Below are 9,836 nucleotides of genomic sequence, written 5' to 3'. Positions count from 1 at the left end.
ATAAAGGAATGCTAGATGGTTTTTCTTTCCTAGCAAAATGTGGGCTGTGAAAAATGTATTACAAAACAAATTGTACAGGTGGCTTCAGTAACTCTTCATTACAGGCTTGTTTGGGGTTTTTTTTCTCTCCTTATGTGTTGGATAACCTAAAGGTATAGAAAGTTGTAGTGGCAATAATGCAGTCCAGTAAGTCTAACAGTGTTTAAACACTTGCCTGTCTCTGGGCAGCAGTCTTGAGTGCTCAGCATGGTTGCTTCCATATAATGTTTTGGTATTTTGTTTGTGTAAGTTATTTCAGTGTTAGTGATGATGCTTCTGAATGTTTGAGGGGAATTTCTGTTAAATTTTACAGTGTGTTTGAGCTGTTCATATTTCAGTACAGCTGTTGGATCCTCAAAAAAAAAAAAGTAAGCAATTAAATAGCTGACAACTACTCAGTTCTGAGGGCATGGATAGCCCGTACTCTCAGCATCTCTTTGCTTTTAACAGAAACTAAGTGTGACAGAGCTTCTCAGTGTGACTCTTTCAGGCATAAGAAGACAAATGCCAAGTTAACCTGAGTAAATGGGCACAAAAGCAGCAGTGATAAACCTTGGCACTTAGGCAATTGGACCATGAAAATCAGATAGGCAATCAGATAAACACTGGGCACCAAATACAAAAAAAAAAAATAATCACATGCACCCAAGCTTTTGGTTGTTCAAATGGAAATCCAATGCGTTATTTGTGAAGAAGCAAGAGCCATTTGTGAAGGAGTGCTCTGTTCTAAGAATGGTTTGCCTCCTATTACTTTCTGCTGTGCTTTTCTTTCCCACGTTGCCTCAATGCTCTACAGGTTTTGGATTTATTCTCTGTAACAGTATTTATAGCATATGTGTACAAAACATAAAATGCAAGAATCCTAGTCCTACGGTGGCTAGGGGCCTGAACCGAATACTGACAGAGGGAACTTGCAGCATATAATCTAACATATTTGAAGGTGAGTTTAGGATGGAGTTGCTTCTTTCTGACTCAGCTGTGGCTTGGTGACATGTTGTGCTAGACCCAGTACAAATATGGAATATGTATAAGGGCCTTACATCAGAAACTGAAGAACACCCTGTAATGTGTTTGAGGTATTTTGAGAAAGGAAGTTATAGCGCTGATCCTAAGGAGGTCTTTGTGGAAATTATCACTTTCTTTTCCTCCTAACCTTGTCAAATTAGAAACTAGCATAACTGTCATCACTGCATTTGTTTTCTGGATAATCCCTTAAAAGTGGAAGTGATGTAACTTGCACTAAAAAAAAAGTCAAGTCTCTCATTTCCTCATGTACACTTTTTTCCTTCCCCTTCCCCTTGCTTCTACTTCTGCTGTGAGTGCCAGCCTTTTTTTACCATTAAAAACTTAAAATATAGTAGAGATTTGCTTGACAAGGAATTAGGGCTATATGTTGAGACACAGAGTCCAGTCCCTTCTGTTTTCTGGTTTAGTTCTTAGAGTACATTTCCTGCCATGGAATTTGTATTTTGCTGTGTTAAGAGAAGTAAAAGGCAAGCAAACTTCCTTCTGGGTTTTAAGTTTGTGACAACCATGTAGTGTAGCTTGAACTTAGTGAAAGATTAGGAATTGGAGGGTGGATCAACAGTAAATACCTATTGCCACTTCCTTGGACCAATGAAAGTAAAGAAAGAGAAGCTATTCAGTGTGGATTCTGCAGCTGATTTTGATGCCATTTTAAGGTCAAGTTGTCTTTCTTGACCATTATATATCTCTTGAAAGTATTACAGATTTTACATGGAGAATCTTTTCTATCTCTAGTAGTAGACTTGTTTTTAACTCTAGATGAATGGGAAAAAAAAATAAATTGGAATTTTTTTTTTGCTATGTAAACTGCTATGCAGTTCTCTGCGTGATGTAACTCCTTGTTCCTGTTATCTTTCCCAGCATTGCTTTGTTTACATGATTTTCCTCCTATAGTTGCACGCTCCTATTTTAAATCTAAAATCAATCGGTGGTTATTTTAGTATGTAATAAAGATGATAAACTGATCCCTGGCAATATGTGGCGCTTGTGGAATAAGCAGATGATAAGTTGCATTTTTATTGGCTGGATACAAAACTTAGAGCTGCATGTTGCTGATTGTTCTAATGTGTCTCTTTTTTTCTGCATAAATAATGATTCTTGGGGGAATAGTGGATTCAAATGTTTTTGAGAAATTGCCTGCATGGAGTCATTTTGTAATGATTTTATGCATGGTGTATCAGGTGCTTTTGTATGTCAAGTCAAAAGTGAGGAGAAGGAAAGCTTTTGATATGAAGTAGTTGCTCTTATTTAATTCTGTGCCTTTTGGTTGATCTCTGTGCTGTAAAAACTGATGTGTTGAGTGTGATTAAATGTTTATTAGAGTTTAGAAGCACCTCTAGATGTAATAGAATATGGTTTTGAGCTGGTTTTGGCTGGGGTAGAGTTAATTTTCTTCACAGTAGCTAGTATGGGGCTGCATTTTGGATTTGTGCTGGGAACAGTGTTGATAATACAGAGATGTTTTAGTTATTGCTGAGCAGTGTGTACACAGTCAAGGCCTTTTCTGCTCCTCACCCCACCCCACCAGCGAGGAGCCTGGGGGTGCACAAGAAATTGGGAGGGGACACAGCTGACCCCAACTGACCAAAGGGATATTCCAGACCATATGGCGCCATGCTCAGCTTATACAGCTGGGGGAAGAAGAAGGAAGATGGGGGACATTCACAGTGATGGTGTTTGTCTGCCCAAGGAATCACTAGGTGTGATGGAGCCCGGCTGTCCCGGAGATGGCTGAGCACCTGCCTGCCCATGGGAAGTGGGGAATGAATTCCTTGTTTTGTTTTGCTTGTGTGCGTGGCTCTTGCTTTACCTATTAAACCGCCTTTATCTCAGCCCATGAGTTTTCTCACTTTTCCAATTCTCTCCCCCATCCCACCAGGGGGGAGTGAGCGAGTGGCTGTGTGGGGCTGAGTTGCCAGCTGGGGTTAAACCATCATAGTTTTTAATACAAATCATTTAGCCCAAACAGTTACATGCAGATACAGAACTAACTGGATTTTATCCATTTAGTTTTTAGAACAAAAAAAGGTAGTTTTAACTGTATTTGTCCTACAGACTCTTATCATTGCTCCTCAAATACTGCCTTGTACAATATTACTCTGTAATACTTCAGTTTTCCAGTTTTAATCATTCTTCACTTGTTACACACCCTTTTAATTCTGGAGTTAACACAGTGGTGAAACAAGCCACAGTTTTGAAGGCTGGGTAGGACTTACCAAGTGGCTGGAACCCCTGCACAATGCAGGCCACAAATTCATGGATAAGTTTTGATAACATGCTTGTTAGGATGGGGTTGCTCCTGCAGTCAACTTAAACTTGAATCGGTGGAGCATGTGACCTGATGCAGATAAAGATTGCCTGTAAAACTTGTCTCTTATAGGTGATTGTTCTAACACAAAATACATTCTAAAATATAGTGAACTACTGAAAAGTAGTTAAAATTAGATAAAGTTGCATTTACAGAATGTGTTTAAAAGTTACTCATTAATTTTTTTCTGCTTTTCTCTGCAGTACAGCCTATCTTCATTTCAAAGACCTAACTTTAACTTATGGTTAGTAACTTTCCTAGAGATGTGATCTTGCTTCAGATACGAAAATGACCTTTTTTTCCCCTTCTTCCCTGCAGCAGCGATGATGTATGCAATGGTGTCTGGAGGGAGATGTTTATCTTGCAGTTTATTCTAAGGGTTGTTAGATCTGGGGATCTGGCAGGGGTGTGTTGGAAACAAGATCTATATCCTATGCAGTTTTTATTGAGAATGTCCTTGTTAAACTTTACAGCGATGTCTCCTGTTCATCTAAGGCACTTATCTGATCACATGTTAATGAATCTCTTTGAGGAAAGTTGTTACCTAAATAGGTAGAACCTACTTTCTTATTCCTAGGGAAGAAAAAAAAGGATATTATATGCTTCTTAGACTCTTGTTTTACTTCTCATTAAAATTCTAGCAGTGTTAGTGTGGGACAGTGTAGAGAAGCTACCAGCAGTTTGTCGTTTATTCTTAATCAGCTCTATTCATTGGACATGACTTCATTTTGTTGAACAGCACCAGCCTGTCTGCAGTTGTTTTTCAACTGCTTTTAACCCCTCTGGAGCTGATGGTTTGTTAGTGGTACTGAGAACCTGAGAGAAGACCCACGCAACAGAGGAGGAGTGGAGAAGTGCAGTAATAATTATAACACCAATGTTAATTCTTTCTTAGTAATGCAAGGTAGTACCTAATATGGTTCATGGATCAGTGTGAAGTTATTTAAAATGCCAAACTAAGTAATTTGGTTGTGAGTTCATAGCTAGAGCATGAGGTTCTCAAGGCCTACCTGTCACGCATTTCTATTTTCATGCCTTGCATCCTACAAATCGGCTCTGTGTGAAGGGGCAGTTTTAGGACCTAGTAAGTATTTTTTAGACCTCATCAGATCTCAAATCAGTAAAACTTCATGTGTAAATATATCTTATGGGAATTAAGCACATGCAAGTACCTACATGTAAGATTTTGCAGGATTGGGTTTGATCAGTTATTGAATTAACATGCCACTTAGGTAAATTAACTGTGCCTGTTTTGTGTTTCTAATCTGTACATGTTCTCATACCAAATGTACTTTTTTTTGGTAAGTTGCTCAGTAGGAAAACATGTATCACAGTTTCCTTACTAGCTAAATGCTTTTCTCTATTTGCCTGACTCTGCGCTAACACTGTTGAAGCAAGAACGTGATGTTTGGGGTATTTGTGGTTTATTAACTTAAAAATAATTAATGTACATGTGGTTTGAGGATTCCATAGTTTAAAAATTTAAAAACAGATCCCAAACCTCACATCAATATAAGTGTCTGAGTATTTTTAATTGAAGTTTTAAGTACAAAAAAAAAAAGTGCTACAACACATAACAAATAACACACTAACTTTTTCAGTCTGGTGGACTTGAGGGAGCACATCATGTGAATTATATCAATTCAAAGAAAGCTTACATCAAGCAGCATGGAAAAATTGAGACATGGTAAATGCTACAGAGAAAACTTATTCTTTATAGCAGTGAGCCACTCTCAGAAGAGCAGTGCCCAAAGGTTGTGCACAGGTACGTTTTCCTTCTTAGCTGCTTGCCAAGAGCAGAAGCTGGAGAAGCATTAGTAGCAATATGTCAGTACATTGGAGTTAGGGCTCAGCACTCACAATGACCTTTTAATGAACTACTTTGCTGCTTTAAGGGTCCACATTGCAGAATGTTCATGTATTCACGGGTACACGTGCTGCACAGCTGTTAAGAGAGAGCTACTTTGACCTCCAGCAATCCTGAGTTTGCTGCCATCTCTAAAAAGTTACATGTGCTTCTGGTTCAAACTATCACCTGCTCTATTACAAATTTTCCGCAGCTTTCCAGATAATTTTCTTGTGGGTAAAGGCTTTTATTTGATCCTTATGCAGGAGTTCCGAGTGATACATCATTGCTACTGCTTGATATGTGGTTGTTAGTGCTTGTGAAACACCTTGTCTGTTTGGGTGCTGTAGGGTTGTTCATGTGACCATTTTAAAGACAGGTCCCATTTTAGAGCTGCCAAAAGAAGCTGTCCAGCCACTTCTGTATTGAGCAGGTGCATCCTGTTTTCCATGTTGGTATTCTTTGTATTACTGTGCCACTGAAGACACACAGTCACAGAGAAGATCACAAGGTATGTGATATTGTAGACGGGCCTACAAAACAATTCTGTTTTGGTACAGGAATACCATGTCTTCTATGATAGTGCTTTTAATTTACTATGTATGACCTTGTTTGCTTTTTCTGAGGAATATGTAACAGCTTCTACTAGAAGACAGTTGTCATCTTGCACTGTCTTGTGCTCATCTTATTTTCAGGTACCGGTACACAAGAAAATAACTTTTTGCCTTTCCAAATTCTCATGGTGATCAATTTAAACTTTCTCATCTCTTCCTTATTCAGTAGCTGTTCTAACTTGATCTATGTAGTTCATTTCTATCGAGATACTTATTTTCGGACAGGCTACCTGGATTGTAGCACTGCAGAACAAAGATTGCACATGGTAACTGTGTGAGTTGAAACTTTATTCTTTTATTTTTCCTCTCTGTGAACTCAGAGATATCTGATTAGCAGAAGTAGTGATACCAATAAAAAGTCAACTTGCAGTGTTGATGTGCCCTAATGTGCTTTCATTTTTAACTTTCAAATTAATTTCCATGCTTATGGAATACCTGCTGCTCTGTTGAGCAAAACCATTAAACACAAGCTAGTAGTTGAAACAAAATGTCCAATGTTTCTAACTAATGGAGGGAATGAAGTAGAGTTAGCTATACAGGTATCAGCAAGTAAATTAGAGATTCAAAAAGAATGGGAAATAGGAGGAAGGAAAGAAATTAGCTGAGTATTTTTGGGTTCCCCCACTCTACTTGCTTTTTCTGTAACGTGTGTGTACGTATTGCCTCCTTTTGAGATATCTGAAATGTGTAATATATTGATGGCTATCTTGTTTGCATACAACGGTGTTTGCATTTAGTAGTCATTAATCACTGTATTATAGTAGGCCCCAAGAGAACACACCAGGGTATCAATATTCTTGTTCCAAATAGTATTTCTACTAGCAGTAGCTAGAAATGCTTGTAAATGACCATGTTAAAAAATAACTTTCCTCCGCAGAAAGGAACTACGCAGACATTTACCCTCCCCACAAAATCACCAATCTGGCACAAAAAGTGGAATATGGGACTTTGTTTTAATACGATACTGACTATAAACCAAAATGGATTATGTTCATCATTAAATAAGATCCCCTGCAGGTAAAATGGCCTCTGTTGAAAAGCATGTTCCTTAGCTTAGTTCTAAACCTACACTTGATTTTCATTTATTCTGAGAGGTCCTTTGAGAACAGACTGTAAATTCATGTACACATCTTTATTGATATTTGAAAGAGAACTTGTCAATCTTTTTGTTGTGAGATGATTTCTGGAGACAGTAAAGAAAGCAGTTGCTATGCTCTTAATTTCTGTAAGCTGACATTTCAAATTAAGCCAAATTCCTTGGTTAAAAAGTGTTTTATTGCATTAATTAAATGGCTTGGTGGAAATGCCATGTTGTTGGATACCACTTTAGGTAACAACAAATAAATAATGAAGTGAAAGAGGGAAGGCAATGGCAATGGAGGAGGGGAGACTTCCTGAAAAGGGGGGAAGGAAGAAACACTGTTAATGCAGTCTTGGGGAAAAAAAGTGGGTCTTTTATTTTGTAAGTATCTGCCTGTCATCCATTTCCAAATGAGCTGAGGAATTTTCTGCTGTTCAGCCAACATGAAGCTAAAAGGAAAATGGTAACAAATGGAATGAAAGAAGCTGTTTTTTTCAGTTCCCAGGGATAGAGAACAAACTGATGGCCTAAGTTGTAGACTAGGACTTCCATCATTCTGCACTAGTATTAGGTTCTTCTAGATATTCCATGTGCCAGTCAGACAGTGCTTAATATCTCCTTCCTGAGAGCATTAAATTATAGACATGAAATAGAAACATGCAAAAGTAGCATGTGTACATGCTTTTTCTCTGTAACCCCCTGGAAGAATAGACTGACTCTTTACTTCCTGCTTTACTTGAAGAGGGAATGTGTTCCAACCAGCTTCATTTGCTCTTGAATCCTTAAACAGGGGATACAGGTCTTAAACTACACTTTCCTCAAAATACCGTGTTAGGGAGTGATTTAAGTAGCTACCTCTTAATTACTATAGGGTAGGGTAAAATTGATTTAGTAAGAATGCTTTTGCAGAACAGAACTATTTTTACCTAGAGTGCAGATATTACCACTCCTATACTTTTGTGGAGGGACAAATAATCCTCAAGCACAAGGGGAAGGAAGCCTATCTTCAGTATATTAACCTGAAGTGTGACCAAGAGAAATAAAGCAGAATGAAAGCGCTGAGTGCAATCAAATGCCAGTGGTCTGAGCACAGTTCAAATAGCCAGGTTGCTCTCACAGGAACTACAGCTACCTCATCTAGTACACAGTCCAGCCAATCCATTTACCTCCTCCTGCTTCTGCCTTTGTAGCTTTTGTAGTGTTACAAACTCAACATTAGAGCAGCTGCTAGTTCCTCACATGTTTTGGCTCTTTCCTTAGCACTAAGGCTTTTTAGTGATAATTGCTGTGAAACCTTTGTTGTGTTACAGACCGAAGTACTACAGCAAAGAGCAAAATGACCTTAGAGAGCAAGGGTTGGATTTGGAATCAATTTTCTGCAGCAGACCTCAGCACTAAGCATTGATGATAGCAATGTACATCTATAAAGGAACTTGTCCCAAGATAAGTCACATGTTAGTGTGTTTCTGTTCAGCAAATGGGATAATAATTGCCTTCTAGAAAGCAACCTGTTGTATTGGCATAATTACACTCTGATGTTAAATCAATCTGAGCTTTTAAATGCATATTGTTTGACATGCTTGTTTAGTATTATGCCACTTGTAAAGCTGAAAGAAATTGCTGCCTGTTAGTGGTCACTTATAAAGAAAACTCCCAAGTAATGAATGCATTATGTAAGCAGCTTTTACATATTAATACCAGCCTCTGACCTGGAGTGTGGAAACACTAATCCATATCTTTAGTTTTGCCTTGTAAAGTCATTTCTCTGGGTGTGTGGAATCAAGCTCAAATTAAGAACTGACTTGTAACCTATGTATGATGCACTAGTTAATTTCGTATGATAAGGCTGTATGTTCTTTTGAAAAAAGTAGCCATGTCCCAAGTTTCCTGTCTTAAGCACGTGAAAGGAGAAAAGATGGTAAGTCTGCTTTCATCACTTCAGCAAGGAGCATGTTGAATGGAAACACATGAACTAACTACACCTTTCACTGCAGTGTTACTAAAAGGCAAAGTTCAGCACTGTAACTTCTGAAGCAGAAATTATTTGCACCCAGTTCGAAGAATATCTGATACTTGTTTTCCCAAATATGCTTTCCAGGGTTTCACCAGGCTGTTCATGTTCACAAGGAGTTTGCTGGTCCTAGAGTCCTCCTGGCCTGCTATAAGATAGTCAGTACCTAGTTTAAAAAAAAAAAAAAAGGAAAAACTTCAGTCAATAAATAGAAGAAAACAGAACTAAATGCATACAGAACTGTATTATACATGAAAATAGTAAGCCAGGCTTCCTAGATTATAACATACAGGTAGCAGGGCCTCAAAGAGGTCTGTGAACAAAAAGGTGGTAACTACACATGGAGACAAGAATCAAGTACTACTAGTGAAATCACATCATTGCCTTAGTAGATGTAGAAGCAGTCTTTGTGTTGTATTAACTATAGTAAATAAAATTCCCTCATTGATCAGAATTCAGAGAAACAGAGGCACCCAGGGCAAGTTCCGTGTGAGGTTCTGCACACAGACCTGCAGGGATCTGGTGGCTGCTACTTACACCTTTGTCCCCTCCTGCCACTACTGCCCTCCTCCTTGAAAGTTGTGTGCTGGGAAGCAACTGTTAATGCTTGTGTAGATAGAAGGGTAAAGGTGGGTGGGAAAGCCCCAAGAAGAGAGAAAAAGTAAGGTTTCCACCATGAGTCAGGGCGTACTACAATCTTGGGACAGGGGTTCAGTCAAGCAGTATGTTGCAGTCTGCAGAACATCAGTGACTAGGACCTGTTCCCAGCTTTAATTTATATCAAGCGTCCATGGCATAACATCTGTGTCTCTAGCATCTAAATTTCTGAGCTGTATGTCTTCAGCCCTGTGTTTCTAAAGAGATACAAAGTAAAGCTAGAGGTACAAAGGAGAAGAATGTCCTGATATTTT

At 38.6% G+C, this 9,836-nt stretch overlaps 1 protein-coding gene across 3 annotated transcripts in view; it reads right to left on the bottom strand.

The window, feature by feature from the left end:
• Positions 1-4,886: 4,886 nt before the first annotated feature.
• Positions 4,887-9,836, bottom strand: part of LOC141947613 (netrin-4-like) — a 57,991-nt gene continuing 53,041 nt past the window's right edge. For all 3 annotated transcript variants that reach the window (XM_074878862.1, XM_074878863.1, XM_074878864.1), the window contains one exon: positions 4,887-9,091. In XM_074878862.1, coding sequence (XP_074734963.1) covers positions 8,955-9,091 — 137 coding nt within the window. In that variant the 3' untranslated portion in view covers positions 4,887-8,954. The remainder of the gene's footprint in view (positions 9,092-9,836) is intronic.

The sequence above is a fragment of the Strix uralensis genome, chromosome 10 (genome assembly GCF_047716275.1).
Source record: "Strix uralensis isolate ZFMK-TIS-50842 chromosome 10, bStrUra1, whole genome shotgun sequence".
In the NCBI taxonomy this organism is placed as follows: domain Eukaryota; kingdom Metazoa; phylum Chordata; class Aves; order Strigiformes; family Strigidae; genus Strix; species Strix uralensis.
The sequence above is the reverse complement of the archived record's forward strand: the minus strand, read 5'-3'. Positions and strand labels throughout refer to the sequence as shown.